The 17,196-nt window shown below is 35.0% G+C and overlaps 1 protein-coding gene across 2 annotated transcripts in view; it reads right to left on the reverse strand.

Moving 5' to 3' along the window:
• Nucleotides 1-1,671: 1,671 nt before the first annotated feature.
• Nucleotides 1,672-17,196, reverse strand: part of d4 (double PHD fingers d4) — a 37,331-nt gene continuing 21,806 nt past the window's right edge. For both annotated transcript variants that reach the window (XM_089648854.1, XM_089648853.1), the window contains exons 8-9: nt 8,589-8,701; nt 1,672-6,586 (exon numbers count right to left, since the gene is read on the reverse strand). In XM_089648854.1, the coding sequence (XP_089504980.1) occupies nt 6,455-6,586; nt 8,589-8,701 (245 nt within the window). In that variant the 3' untranslated portion in view covers nt 1,672-6,454. The remainder of the gene's footprint in view (nt 6,587-8,588; nt 8,702-17,196) is intronic.

A 17,196-nucleotide genomic window follows, 5' to 3' on the forward strand; every position in this document is an offset into this window, starting at 1 on the left:
ATTTTCAACATTATTTTAAAATAATATGTAATATACTTGCGGCACAATTCCAGAGTGGAAGATACTCTCACCCTGTTTCACCACCATTCAAATTGAAAAATTGCTTGAAATGGCTTTAACCATGTCTGAAAAGCCAGGTACTCCACCACCTTCCTCCTCCCCATCTCCTTCCCCACCCAATACCTTCAGCCTCACAACATACCCCAATTAGGGATTCCATAGTCTCATTGGCTCCAGACGGTTGGGAGTAGTTGGGACTAAAAAAAAATTCTTGACGTTTCTTTTCGCAAAATTGTCCAATAATAATTTATTACTCAATAAAGTGTTGTTCGTCATTTTTTATTCAATATAAGGTGAAAAAATATATTTTTCTTTAGTGATTACTTGTAATGGTAGCGTTCAGATTGGAGTGCTTCACAAAAATTCAAATTTCAGGTCAATCAGTGCTATTTTGTTTTTTGACATTTGAAAGGACTCCGTTGAAAGCCGATTCTAGGTCTGTTTTAGCTCTTGATCAAATTGTGGTTAACAGAAAAGAACAACTGATCTGTTGTTATGCTCGTCAATCTTGCTATCGGCATCTAACAGAGACCTTTCAAATATTAAAAAACAAAATGGCACTGATTAACTGACCATTTAATGATAATGTTACATTTAAATTTCTGTGAAATGCCCCAATCTTAGACCAAGTAAAATTTCCTGAGCGATTCTAACATATTGAAAGGCACTAAGAATTATTGGATTCTGTACCAGTCATATAAACCTAGAAACCATGAAGTGCTGCTTCTTCCTTTGCTAAGTCTTTCATCTTCCTCTGGATTATCAATTAGCCTCCGCAGTAGACGAGTAAGGCTCTCGACTAACAATTTGGAGGTTGCGGGATAAAAGCCCAGCGTGCCCAAAATTTTATTTATTAATTGGTGGTATTTCATAATTTATTAATTAAAAATAATAAATGATAGCATATATCCGGCATGTTCCAGAGTTGAAGATCACCCTGTTGTATGACTACCATTCAGAACAGAAACCTCGATTGAAATGTTTGGTGACCAGATCTGAATAGCCGGATACTTCTCCATCTTTCTAGTATCCTACCCCTCCCCAGTAACTTCAGCCTCACAACATACCTCAACTGGGGTGCCATAGTTTTACTGGCTCCACAGCGACAGTTGGGACTCGTATGTGGCAATCACAACAAAAAAGGTAATCTTGTATGTTTCGTCCTAATACAAACATATTGTGAGGCCGATGGAAGTGGAGAGGTGATAGAGATGAGAAAGGGGAAAGTTGGCAAATACCTTATCATCTTCTCCTTGTCGTACTCGAGTCGGAATCCCAGCGCAACGGCAAGGTGCCACCAGGTCCCTTTCCTGCGCTTCTTCATCAGCCAAGCCTCTCCTCACACAGCCTCCGAGTTGCTTTCCTCATCTTTGAAAGGAGCGTTCCATTGAACAACTCCAGGCTTCTCTCTGGAATTACCGCAAGCATTTTATGCGAAAGTCAGTGTTCTGACATTCTAATAAAACAGAACAGTGGCGAAACAGAACATGATAAAAGAATAGGTTAGATTTGTTGCTTGTTTAGTATTTTTCTTCAATATTCTGTTACGTCTGGGAACTGTATGTATGCACGTTAAATACAAAATAAAACTATTGAATAATTCCCAAGAAAATTTATTGAAATCTTATTATTTATTTAGCAAACCAAAAATTTGACCGGATTAATCTACGGTTCATCCTCCCTCTCCTCTCACAACCTTTACCCCTCCCATCCTTCGTACGCTAACTTTATAAATACAATACTAAACAAAGTGAAACCTTAATGTTTATATCGAAAGCTTAAGTAGTAGAGATGAAACTTTGACATTGGATATGCAGTATATGGACCTATGATGATAAAACATTATTTATTTCAGTCAGATATAGTTGACCCGAATATAGTTAGTATTACCGAAATATAGTTAGTACCCGAAGTAAATGAAATTATTCCAAACTTCGAGATCATCGACGGCCTGTCTGAACTCTGGATCACAAAAAAGATCAAAGTTCTATATAGTTTATTGTCAATGCACGTACAAAACATTGATTTGTAAATACAAAAAGAGTCAAAATTACGTGAAGATAATTTAACGCAATTATCACCAAATATTGGTGAAAAATGGAGGGCACTGGAAATTGTTTAAATGGTTTTAAACCGCAATACCAAGACAATTGAAAGGAAAATTAGTGTTAGTTTTAAAAAGCACTGTTCAGAAATTAGTGGTAATTCTTAAATAGAGATGAATCTACATCACATTCTAAGGAAATTTATTCAAAAATGTTGTAATTTTTTCACACTTGATTCTAGTGGGCTGCTAGCAGCGCTCGCGTTTCCTATTTGCATCAATTTACATTTAACAATATACACAGACTTGGCTATGACCAGTGGTGGCTAGCTCTAACGCACTCTGAAAATTTCAGTCAGTATAAAATAATAATTATCAACCGATAATAGTATCATTGAATATCAAAGCAAATAAGAGTAATACTGTAAAAGTATTAAGTTAAATTCAACCGGCTCAAATTTTCGTTCTTTGTATCACGTGTTTATAAGTCACGTGGTGCGAGCGAATTCCATATCGCTCATCGAGAAACATCGCACGGGATCATCAAATATCTATATGCGAAGAGCATGATGTCGATCATAGTATTAAAATTTCTCCGAAACGTGAACAGCGCTCGCCAATGCCTTTTAAACTCTTCGGTGAGATGGCGCCACTTTAGTTTACAGTTCGCATACCGATCATTCCAGCAGGTCGGTATAAGTTCCAAAATTGCAAATTGTTAGTATCTTCCACCGCTAAAGGACTTTAGATAGATTGGCAATATTTTTAGCATACTACCCATTTTTGTGAGTAGAAGCCGCCACTGACTACGACTCGTGAGTGTAGAAGTCGGATGCGTCTAGCAGCTTCGTGGAATCCTAGCTTTAGCGATATAATTGAAACAAAAGTTTACTTTTTAATGTAGGTAAATGTCAAATTAGTATGTTGAAGAGATAACTAACATTTATTTTTTTTAATGAAAGAAAAATTGAGTCATTTTTCCTGTCAAATCAACTTTCGATTCGGAAGTCAAACAAAACTTCACATTTGAATATTTTAATTTTTTTATCTAAAATCTGTTTTGCCTTATAATATTAGGAATCAAAATTTTACATTATATTTAATTTCTAGGTTATGTTGACAGACTGCATATAAACATAAAAATTTATGGTATAAATTACGATTTGATGCATTTTCAGTATTACTTAACCTCATAGGCCCATCTGAACATTCCAAATATCAATAAGTAATAAATGTATTAGATTTGAAAGGAAAAGTGCGTTACTTCATACATAAAGCTATTGGGCAAGCACTGAGCTTTAAATTTACAAGTTACCCTCTCCGTTCCATTAAAACAATAATAGTTAATGTATATATCATAATTATGTAATTATTTCTTAAACCTAAACACAAAATATACATGTATCCAAAATAATGGGACATTTTATGTCTAAATGAGTATAATATACCACCACTGATGTAATTCAATAGCTGCTGGTGGCAGGTTTCTTCCTCAGGGCATCTCTTCTTAAAAGGTCTACCTTCATGTGGCCAGTTGACCTAATGTGGCTAGTTGACCTAATGTGGTCAGATGACCTAATGTGGTCAGTTGACCTAATGAGGCCAATTGACCTGGTGTGGCCAGTTATCCTAAAATGGTCAAATGACACAATATGGCCAGTTGACCTAATGTGGTCATTTGACATAATGTAGCCAATTGACCTAATTAGGCCAGTTGACCTGGTGTGGCCATTTGTCCTAATATGGTCAAATGACACAATATGGCCAGTTGACCTAATGAGGCCAATTGACCTGGTGTGGCCATTTATCCTAATATGGTCAAATGACACAATATGGCCAGTAGACCTAATGTGGTCATTTGACATAATTTAGCCAATTGACCTAATTAGGCCAGTTGACCTGGTATGGCCATTTGTCCTTATATGGTCAAATGACACAATATGGCCAGTTGACCTAATGAGGCCAGTTGACCTGGTGTGGCCAGTTATTCTTATATGTTCAAATGACACAATATGGTCAAATGACACAATATGGCCAGTTGACCTAATGTGGCCAGTTAACCTAATGTGGCCAGAAGGCCAAATTGACCCAATTAGGCCAGTTGGCATAAAGTAGAAAAGTTCACATAATGTGGTCTGTTGATCTAATGAGGCCAGTTGACCTGGAGTGGTCAATTATCCTAATATGGTCAAATGACATAGTGTGGTTAGTAGACCTAACATAGCTAGCATAGATAGTGAGTGACCAGTCCATCTAATGTTGCTAATGACAAAATGTGGTTAGAATGCCAAATGTGGTTTAAAGACCTAATTTTGATAGTAGGCCTAACGCGTATACTAGGCATAATATGGGAAGTAGACAAAACATGGCCTGAAGACCTAATATGATTGTTAGACCTATGGCCATTGTGAGTTAAAGAATAGTTGAAAATGAATCCAGACATAAGACTTTTGGATATACTGGCTTTGCCAATTATTTTTTCATCGGATTCCAGTTACTCGTTTAGGCAGTTTAGCTATGTTTATACTTTGACAGGAAACGTTCGCACAGCCCACATGTCTAATATGAGCCAGCAAAGGCCAAATTGGCCCACAACATTAGCCTAACGTAAACAACATTATTCTCATTAGCCTCTCAAGAAGAAACTACCATCATTCTTACGTCGATAATACAATAATATAAAAACTAATGTGATTAAATTTCATAACATTACCTACTGAATATACCTGATTAAAATTAACATTTTTTTGCAGAAATCAACAGTAAAAGACAAAAATTCACTGGTCTTTCATAATCCCCTTTCTAAAATTGATCCAAAAATTAGTTATCCTCCCACATAAATTTAATACACTGCAAATTTTTCATCTTTATCAACCATTTTTTTTTTCACTAAGCATGAATAAATAATGACAGACAGTACTGAGCTTATGCGCTAACTTTTATCTTTTATAACTATCCATCCAATCACTCCTTGACTCCTGAAACTTTATAGATCAATACAGCACATCAGTCAGACTTGGTTATGATAAAAATAGTACAAACAAACTAAATTTTATCTTCATAACTATTGTTCACTGTATTCACAATGAGGTAATTATTTAGTAATTCAATAATAATTGATATATATATTTTTATTACTTTAGGTTGAGATGTTTCAATTCCTATCGCATTAAATGACCATCTCCGATTCCCCTAATTCAGCTATTCGTCAAATTATGCTTTAGTCACAATTTTATCAAAAGCCGAAACGGGTCGAAAAACGGGGACTGCCAAATCTAAAAAATTCAAAATGGCCGCTGATTGAAACTGTGACGGTGTCAAATGTGACGGTGACAAATGTGACGGTGACAAATGTGACGGTGACAAATGTGACAGTGACAAATGTGACGGTGACAAATGTGACGGTGACAAATGGCCCACCCTAAGTCACTATTTCATGTTTATCTATTATTATAAGAATCAGGTGATTTTATGAAAATGCTCCAAATCAAATTAACTAAAAGTTTGCTGCATTTAATGAATGATGTCATGAAAGACAAACATTTCCAAATTCCGTCATTACAAGTGGAAAATGTTGCTTGTGCAATGATGGAGGACTTAGCTAGCAGAGCATTTGTTCACTCAACTACTAAAATGTCTTATGATTATTACGGATCACTCTGAAACTAACTGATTGGATGGATTGCTTGTTAACTTTTCATTTAAACACATCTAGTATCTTTTTGATTTACTTTTGCAGTGTTATGCCATGTTGCGCTACCACCTTCTTTAGCTAACGTTTCGGCCAGCATTACAGTGACCATCATCAGGGCAGGGCGACGATACGTAATTCAATAGTTGCAGGTGGCAGATTTCTTCCTCAAAGCATCTCTTCTTGAAAGGTCTACCTTCATGTGGCCGGTTGACCTTATGTGGTCGGTTGACCTTATGTGGCCAGTTGACCTAATGTGGTCAGTTGACCTCATGTGGCCAGGTGACGTAATGTGGTCAGTTGACCTTATGTCGTCAGTTGACATAATGTGGCTAGTTGACCTAATGAGGCCAGCTGACCTAATGTGGCCAGCTGACCTAATGTGGCCAATAGACATAATGTGACCTGTAATCGTCCCTGATGATGGACACTGTAACACTCTCCGAAACATTGACTAAAGAAGGGGGTAGCGCAACAACGCATAATGATATCTCATCTGGTATCAGCCCGTGATGGTTGCGTTGTTGATTGTGTGTGTGTGTGGGTGTCTGTAAGTGTGTGTGGGTGTATGTGTGTCTGTTTGAGTGTTTGTAAGTGTGTGTGTGGGTGTGTTTGTTTGTGATGTTGGTTTGCTAATAGGGCTGTAGCAGGTGGCTAGCCTAACGCGGCTGATGGAACTCGGTGATGCAGAGGCTGCAGGACCAGGAGCCCTCGGGGGGAGCGTGCAACGGGGGTGCCAGACAGTACATGTGGTAACCGCGGTCACAGTCATCGCAGAACAGCAGCTGGTCCTGTTAAAATAAAAGGAAATCGGATACATTTAAGATATTAATTTATTTAGACATAGACAGTACATTTTATTAGTGATAAGTAGGTATATTAAATTTGACATAGTTAAAGCACCTATTACGTATGTCCATGTAACATCTCATCTGGGATGGGAAGAGTAATTAATCTTAACTTATTGTAAAATGGGGGTCTCAGCACGGGTAAAGCACCCAGTGAGGCTCACATTATCAAATAGTATTTTAAAATATTTAAAGTAATTGTATCCAATAAAAAATAAATTATATAAAATGATAGTAGTAATAATAAAAAGGAAGAAAGTGTGTGGAGAATTACATATATGGTCACGAATTTGTTTCATTAACTTTAAATTTTATTAATTTCTTGATTACTAATGATAAATTTTTGCTTGTGCCAGCTGATTCTGTTTACGTAATAATTTGCAAAATCATGATTTTGTAAATTTTACCGTCCTAGCAGATGAGTTTATATATTTATAAAAATAGTACATAATCTACTACCATAAGTAGTTTCCCGGGAATGGATAGTTATATTTAGAGAAATGATTTGTTTTTTGGGTATAAGAGTAGTTTTAAATTAATTTATATCGTGCTAAGAAACTTAATAAAATTAGTTTTATATGTCAACAAAGAATTATGAAAAAATTGTAGCAATTTTTCATAGTGGGCATAGTGTGATCTCGCGCGTAATGTTGTTGGCTTCTACATGAAGAAGCGTAGTGTGCCTTGTGCGCATCGTTGAAACATTTAAACCAGAAAAACCACTATTTCCATGCTATAAAATTATATAATGCCCTTCCTATTGAAATTAAAAACACCATGGATATGGAAAAGTTTAAAAAAGACATCAAATTATGGCTAACTAAACATGAAGATGAGGAAATCATTAAATTTAAGAAGTAACCCCAACGCAACCTACAGACAACAAACATAAATACTGTTTGCTTAATTTATTTTATATTTTGTGGGAACCAACAAATTAGGAGATGAGGAAATCATGATCAACACAAATACAACAACCTACAGTCCGCCTCGGAACAGGAATACCTAGTGAGGAGGACTGAGAACAAACTACATCACTTTATATATTTATTTTACTTAATATTGTATCTTTGCTACTTTACTTTATATTGCCGTTAAATAAAAAAATAATTTAAAAAATAAACAGTAAAAATTCAATTTTTAAAAATTGACGGATAGCAATTCGGGACTCACCATTTTATTATTTATAATAATGATATGGCAACATCAAAATTATTTGATGCTTTTAAATGCACAGAGACAGATTCGAACCGACTTAAACTTGATGTTTTAAAACAACAAACTGCTGTCTTATTAGATAAAATGTGTAATTTTATCTTTTACATATCAATTAGAGATGGTCGATATTCCTGTCCTGGTTTCAAGGAATTGGTTCCTTTGCCGTCACTTGAATCATTGTTGTTTTATTACTTTTTTGGAACTGGTTCCTTTTGGAATACAATTAACGTGAAAAAATTGTATAAAAGTGGCAAAATATGACCAAATGCACAAATTATGAGAATTTTTTCTCAGATATTATTTAGCAACAACCCCCTTTATTTTTATTTTTGAAGAACCAGATCCAAAAGTAACAGGATAAAGAACCTGTTCCACATTGGTCTCTGATAACCAGAACCGCAGTGACAACCCACTTCAGGTTTGATAGGTTTTTTCAGGCAACAAACTCAGCAGTACGACACATGCAATTCGTGCAGGGTCCTCCTACTAATGAGAGTACAGATAATAGAAACAAGGGACATGAACCATTATAAGTATGAAACCGCTGGCACAACACACTAAACATATGGCTTTCATTGCATGGCAGCTTTGGTGGCCCGTGCAGTTTAGTGATGGCTCGGTAACAGTCAGCACGCCTTCCATGCCATATCTCCATTTTCTTCTATTATCTAAGAGTGAGACACTACTACTACGAGGAAGAAGACATAATAAACAAAATTATAGTTACGTCATTGTCACTGGTTCCGCAGACCGAGCAGCATTTGCACTCGATGCACTGCCAGCGGTATTGACGCACCGACACAATCATGTTATCTGTGAACTGCAGGCACGTAGGATGACCTGGGGACACACACAAGGAAATATTAGTTCGGCGGACGCACACGTCGGAAATAATTCATATTTCATTCATTTAAAACGGATGGTTTTTATTACATTTAGTAAAAGTTGTTCGGAGAGTTATATATACAAATTATTGAGATAATACCGACTCAAGTACAACACATTAGTGTTTCAAAATACTCATGTTATCCTAAAGCCGTGGATTAGTCAAATTTATATTTAGCCAAGTCTTTGTGTTTAGAAGTCTATTCTAACATTTAAAACCAAGTGTAGGTTTAAACATTCTAAAATAATAAGTTTTGACTAAAAATAAATGCTGAAGTGCAGCCTTGTCTTTTTAGCAATGTTTCGTTTGTGTACTCTCAATGTCGGGAAGCATTTTTCAATGTTTCATGATGTTTCCTAATGTTCTGAGATATAACCTCAAAGTTTTGACATATTTTTACATATCACTGTCGGAAATAGGTTGTTTTAATGACGCAGACTATCATCGGAGGCAGGAATCAAGTGAGCTTCGCTAAGCATCGAAGGAATACTGCCAACACCTCAAAATGTCAATAAAACATCTCAGAATATCAAGAAGAAATCAGAAAACGTATTGAAATGTGCAGTTGTAGTTACAGTTACAGTACAGGGCTTATAACATATAACCATCCGAAATACTATTACTTAATTAATGAAGTGAGAGCTATTTGTATTTGCAGTGCTAAATATCCCAATAAGTATTGTAAGGCACAAATATTGCTTACCGGAGTTTTATCATACTGGCTGCGGCCGGAGGGTACAAACGTGGCTGATGAGCGCGATTGGGTATGAGCGGGACGGGGGAAACAATATTTGTGCCGAACAATAGTGAAAGTATGTGGTACGATTGTACATGCAACCGCTAAACCATACAAAACCACCACACAAGGTACAAAAAGACCCAAAATTAGAATCTTTTCCAACCTTGCCGGGGATTTGTATACTTTAGCAGCCGATTGTACAAATTGCCGCAAAAATTATACAAAAACATCGGTAAGTTTAAAAAAAATCGTTTATTAAGGATTTTTTTCAGTCTTGTTGGTGTTTGTACATTTTTGGGAAACACTGTACCAAAAGGTCGCGAACTAGATCACAGGCTATTAGATGATAGGTTTTGAGATGAATCTGTACGGGAAATGCTTAGTGGAAGTGCATATTCACTATTCTTCAGCACAAAAACGGGCGGAGGATAATTTTTTTCAAATAAAAGAGACAATGAAAAAAAAAAAAACAATATTTTTGAGAATAGAAAATAGTTTTTATTTTTTTTACTCTCTTTCCGAATTACGATTAAATATAGTGGGTATAAAATCTAACAATCCAATCATTGTTCATACAATCGACAACGATCGACAATATATTATATCAACTTCGATCAAAACGATAAAATATTATTATTTAATAAAAATGTCAAACGAAAAAAAACAAAGCAACAATTCTAAAAATGTATTATAGTTATTAATTAATTAATTATTTATATTTATTTATAACTCCATTCCATCCATTGCACTTCCAAAATCTAAAACATTCCCCAATTACAAACATAAAGGCAACTCGAGATATACATGGAACCCTGATCCCGGACACATTCAAATGAAATACGCAAGGCAGCCTTCGTACGAACGTTAGTACTATGGATAAGCAGACGGTCTGCATAGCTCCCCGAGTGCTCAGGCCACGGCACATCATAGTGCTTTGACAGTAGCCGTGAACTCGATAACTTTACAATACCCATTTCCAGAGCATGATGATAATAAGCGCTGTTGATAAGGTGGAACACAATCAATTGATCACGTCTTACATGAATTAATTAAGTCTATGGATCGTATATACAATTTCTTTCAATTCTAAGAGCTTAGTTAGTTCACCAGCAATCATTAATAAGCCAGTTATTTTGCATAACGAACAACATTATCCAAAAAGTTGTACATATTCACAACTTATCCGATGCCTTGGAGGCCACACTAAAAGCAGCAGCTTTTATCTACCGACTTTCGGAATCATATTCTGACTGTGCTCGCAAATATCGCTAACTGACTGTATACATGATGGATTTTGTCAATATCGTATTGACGTAGGGTTTTATTGATCGTCCATGCTTGACCTCCACGGTTGTCACTGGTTTTTTGGCAATGTCTCCTAAAGTTTCAATGGCAGGAGCCAAAAGGGTAAAGCCAGATAACTCCCATAATGTATGGTGCTTGATAGGCAAATGTGTCACATGTCTATCCCTTTACTTTGTGGCAGAAGGGAACAAGTCGCATTTCTCAAGTAAAATAGGAACAAAATAATGTTAGCTTAGGTAAAATACAATAAAATCTCCCAATATTACAAAGATATTGGTTGGTTCAAGTGTGTAGTAAATTAGCCAGAAATGAAGACGGAGTTATGTTTGCACGAGTTCATAAGTGTGCCGTACATAATGTAGGAGAACTTGCGTATTTCAGATCAACGGTGGTCCCCTACCCTACCTAAGAAGTACTTCTAATGGAATGCTGCTCTGACTAGCAGTCTCACGACAAGGGATTAACAGTATTATTTAATAACTGGTAATTAATATGTTTCAGCTAGCTGTATGGCAATGGCACCGGAGCCAAGCTCACTAGTCTAATAATAATTACATTTAATTCATAATAATATGTAACTTTGATCAACTTGAACACAGTAGAAAGGCTTCCTAGGAATTAACTAGGAGAATAAAGGACTTTCCCAAAAAACGTACAAATGTCTAGAAGCAATGATAAATTAAGAAGCTGGATACAATAACAAATTAAAAGCGCACAAGCTGTTTTTGCTCACAATGCCTTTTTGGTTTCTCCAATCCATCCTTTATCTGTTGTTTGAATATTACTTGTGTGGGTTTAACAGACGGAGTTTGAACAATGCCTAGTTTCAAACTAGGCATTTCAAAACACTTTGAACGTGTTTTACTCAAAACTACAATTTTAATCATAAATTGTTATTGCATTCAGCTCCTCAATTAAGATAAAACAGTACTTAAACTTACGTTGAGAGCTCCATTGTAACCTCTCCTTATTTTCCATCAATGACGCATGTAAAAGAAAGAGAGGTTACAACGAAGCTCTCAGCAAACAACACTTATAATTTGAAAAGTTTAGGTTCGGTTTACGGTTATTAAAAATTGGTTTCTGACAAAAATAATACAGTGAAACTCACAAAATTTTAATGTTTAAAAAGTTTAGTTTTTTCGGTCCCTTGAAGACTGAATTTGAAAAATGGACCAATTTATCCAACAAATAAGAGTTGTTTATTCCAGTCCTTGGAAAATCTTATAATGACAAAGTAAATAAAGACAGAAGCTAAAATATATTTTCATTTTGAGGGTATTTAAAGAATGTTCATCAGTTGACAATAAACTCCTCTCCTGTTACAGCTTCTTTATTAAAAAGAGAAAGATTAAAGAAGTGACATAAAGGCGTAAATGGGTGTAATCATTAACCTAAACTTTTCAAAGTGATTGAAATATACTGAAAAAATTGTTGAACCAAAATTGAAGCATCAAAAACTATGTACATATATGAAATATTGTAATATGTCAAAAGGCAACATTAAAAACACTTCTCTAATACATAATATTAACAGTCTTATTTTATGGTAACTACAATACATCATTTCTTACCACACAATGATATGAATACAAAACCTAGACTGGCAAGCAATCTCACCTTGTGATGGGTTATAATAATCTGTTGACAAATGTGGTGAGTTATTATTGTCACCTAGATCGGCGAGCAATTAGTTACATAGATCGGCGAGCGATATTACCTCTTGTGATGATCTTATAACCTTTCACATAACGTTGTGAGCTATAAAATGCAACTTAGATTAGCGAGCAATTTGTCATCTAGATTAGCTAGAAATTCGTTACCTAGATTAGTTAATAGTTTGTTGCTTAGATTGGGTAACAATAAATTTAGACCAAAAATTAATTCTTTTTTTATAAAAGATCCACTTTATAAAACAAAATACGCAATTAACATGAACAATTAATTTTTGAAAACGTGAACAGAGTATATACATTCTATTAAAATATTACGTCGGTGTAGTTTGTTGATGCTTCAATAAGGTGTATGACTTTACTACGTTCTGAGGAACTTATCCCTCGTTCACAAACACACGGTCAGGCATCCAGACTAGATATCAAATAATTATTTTCTTTTTGGTAATCTTCATTAACAAAGGTGTAACAAAATCATATAATTTTATATTTTTCAATTTATAACAATGGCAAAAATTCTAGCCTGCACACAGGAATTTGATATTTAACAATAGAGTAGATTCTGAAAGGATTTGGGTCGCGATCCAGATTTGGGCAAAGGCTGCTTTGTGAGGACTGATCCCGATTAGAGCTATGTTATTGTCGTGTTACCCAAATTTGGATACATTTTTTGACACATAATCCACATTAAGGCAATGTTTTGGTAATTTGATCCAGATTAAGGCAATTGTCACACAATCGAAATTTGATTTAGCATTTGTCACACAATCTCGATTAAGGCAATGGTTTTGACACATGAACCAGATTTGGTTTAGTGCTTTGGTCACATGATCCAAATTAAGGCAATGGCTTTGTCACATGAACCAGGTATGATTTAGTGTTTTGGTCACATGATCCAGATTAAGGCAATGGCTTTGTCACATGAACCAGATTAGGTTTAGTGCTTTGGTCACAGATGATCCAGATTAAGGCAATGGCTTTGACACATGGACCAGATTAGGTTTAGTGCTTTGGTCACAGATGATCCAGATTAAGGCAATGGCTTTGTCACACGAACCAGATTAGGTTTAGTGCTTTGGTCACAGAAAATCCAGATTAAGGCAATGGCTTTGACACATGGACCAGATTAGGTTTAGTGCTTTGGTCACAGATGATCCAGATTAAGGCAATGGCTTTGTCACACGAACCAGATTAGGTTTAGTGCTTTGGTCACAGAAAATCCAGATTAAGGCAATGGCTTTGACACATGGACCAGATTAGGTTTAGTGCTTTGGTCACAGATGATCCAGATTAAGGCAATGGCTTTGTCACATGAACCAGGTATGATTTAGTGTTTTGGTCACATGATCCAGATTAAGGCAATGGCTTTGTCACATGAACCAGATTAGGTTTAGTGCTTTGGTCACAGATGATCCAGATTAAGGCAATGGCTTTGTCACACGAACCAGATTAGGTTTAGTGCTTTGGTCACAGAAAATCCAGATTAAGGCAATGGCTTTGACACATGGACCAGATTAGGTTTAGTGCTTTGGTCACAGATGATCCAGATTAAGGCAATGGCTTTGTCACATGAACCAGGTATGATTTAGTGTTTTGGTCACATGATCCAGATTAAGGCAATGGCTTTGTCACATGAACCAGATTAGGTTTAGTGCTTTGGTCACAGATGATCCAGATTAAGGCAATGGCTTTGACACATGGACCAGATTAGGTTTAGTGCTTTGGTCACAGATGATCCAGATTAAGGCAATGGCTTTGTCACACGAACCAGATTAGGTTTAGTGCTTTGGTCACAGATGATCCAGATTAAGGCAATGGCTTTGACACATGGACCAGATTAGGTTTAGTGCTTTGGTCACAGATGATCCAGATTAAGGCAATGGCTTTGACACATGGACCAGATTAGGTTTAGTGCTTTGGTCACAGATGATCCAGATTAAGGCAATGGCTTTGACACATGGACCAGATTAGGTTTAGTGCTTTGGTCACAGATGATCCAGATTAAGGCACATGAACCAGATTTGGCTTAGTTAGATTAAGGCTTTTTTATTTTTTTTTATTTAGTGTGTTGGTCACATGATTCAGATTAAGGCAATGGTTTTGTCACATGAACCAGATTGACAAAACTGGCTTAGTTAAATTACAGCAATGTTGGAGGAATGTTACTGTTAAAATGCGCAGGTCTTGATAGTTCAGACTTGCAAGTGTTTGTGACACTTGGTGCAGATTAAGGCAATCCAGTAAGCTGCTTTAGTAACATGAACCAGATTAGTATATATTGCACTACCCAGGTTATAAAAACGTTTTTGTTCAAGAACTCTTATTAGAATAATAATTTAATAGCCCCGACTCAAAATATCAAAAAAATAGCATAATATGTTCTATTAAAACTCATAAATAATTTATTGGTCAAAGATTAAGTTTTCAGATTCTGATCTAAGTTGGAAGTCCAATGTAAACATGAACCTAGTCCTCTTTATAGCAAGCTTATTGCCAGAAATGACCGCGACCCACAGTTTCAGAATCCTTTATTTAGAGAGAGGAGAATTAGAATGGTGGAAATGATGCGTCCAGTTTATGATATTCAGTTCTGAAAAATTTTTACTAATTTTCCAATTTGATATAAATAAAAATACAACTACCCGGAATACTGCTAAGAATCATTATGCAAGGAATTAGATAATGTATTTTAATTTTCAATTTCTTCTGTCTTTTATAACCGCACATTATTATTTACCGCCAATGGCAAAGAACCAGTTCCTGTAGCCCTAAACCACTGAAAAGATAAACTGATAGTTCAACGGTCCATTAATTCAGTTCTTTCTTGAAAAGTTGATCAATTTACTGGCCTATCATTTCTAGGGATTTTCTGTTCAGTTCCCCAATTCCATTTATATACTCTATTATAGAAAAGTGGAAAATTATTTATGAATGTGGGGTAAACAGATTTGAAAGTACCCCACAAAATAGAGAATCAATTGTCACAAATAAGTTCTCAGTAAATCGGTTTAACCGGTAATAAATCATTTTAGACATCGGGGATAAATAGAGTCGTATAAATAAGTTATCTCAACGTGGCCTAACCACAGTTTGAAAATGGCCTTGAACCTTGGCCTTGAATAATAACATTATTCAATTAATTTAAAAATGAAAATAAAAAATGTGGATCATTTGAAAAACATACTATTAAATGTAAAAGGAACAACAAAATGTAAGATGCGTACAATTTGTATACAAAATGTAATGTGTATACAATTTGTGTATAAAATGTCATGTGTATACGATTTGTATACAAAATGTAATGTGTATACGATTTGTATACAAAATGTAAGTGTATACGATTTGTATACAACATGTAATGTGTATACGATTTGTATACAAAATGTAATGTGTATACGATTTGTATACAAAATGTAATCTGTATACGATTTGTATACAAAACGTAAGTGTATACTATTTGTATACAACATGTAATGTGTATACGATTTGTATACAAAATGTAATGTGTACACAATTACAAAATGAAATGTGTATACAATTTAGATATTTATTTTCAGATGGGTAGAACTTTAGTATGATATGTTTTTCCTTCCACTAATTAGAAGGTTAATCTTTTGACAAATTTAATTGAAAAATAGATTAAATATGTAATTACATTAATTACAATATGAATGCATAACGTCTATATATATACATTCCCTCATTGATGTAAGGCACTTTAAGTCAGGTAATGCATTAGTTTGTTTGTACAGTAATAATATTAATAAATAATTAAAAATTCAAGAAGACTGCATTTTTTAAATTGCTGAAATAAGCCAAGCCACGAAAATATAGCGTGCTTACAGTGTGGTCTGTCACGGGCATAAAACGGATGGGGTATCTCGGTGACCCCTCATGGTAACAAATGATTTTAGACGCAAGCATGTCAAAGGTTAATAAGATCAGAATTTATAGTACAATTTTATTCTCCATACAAGATTCTTAGCAGTAAACGGGGATATATAATTGACGTAAGTCATATTTAATAAAATTTCAATTTAACAATTAATTAAACTTTTAGTACTAGACCACCAGTCCACTATTCCATATCTGACGCCTCCGAAAAATTACACAAACCAACAATTATTATCAATAATCATTAATCTAAAAATCTTAAAAAATCAAAGGATAAAACTATTAAAGAATCGATCTATAACAATAATTATTAACATTATATATAAATAGTTAGAATAATATAATATGTTTTTCATTGTGGGTTTTGGGTATAATGTCTATAGAGACCAGTCTAATTGGCCGACGCCCTAGAATTCTAATTTCTTTGGCAGCATTATATAATTACTTCAGTACCAATTCCCTAATTTAGCCTCGGGGCAGTGCAAACTCTTGCACGACTCGTTAAAAGGCAGCGTGTTAAATTTGGCTTCCCGTAAAATATTTATATTATGGACTCGACATTTAAATCAACTTTTATGTGGAAATGAAACGCATTGAGAGAGCCTGATACAAAGCTGATATGATACCTTAAAAATACAGTAATTCCTCATTATTCTCGATAGTAATTAACCCTTCTTGCCAGTGATTTGACATATCTATAATTATTTCAATATCTGTGTAAATAAACCTCGTGTTAGTGTTCCTCGGCAGTACACTAATGTGCCGGATAAAATAATTCAAACGTCTAAGTATATATCGAACGCAACCGAAATTGTGCATAAATTCTTTAACACGTTAC

The sequence above is a fragment of the Hesperophylax consimilis genome, chromosome 28 (assembly GCF_061612785.1).
Source record: "Hesperophylax consimilis isolate HC1 chromosome 28, BYU_Hcon_1.0, whole genome shotgun sequence".
Lineage (NCBI taxonomy): Eukaryota > Metazoa > Arthropoda > Insecta > Trichoptera > Limnephilidae > Hesperophylax > Hesperophylax consimilis.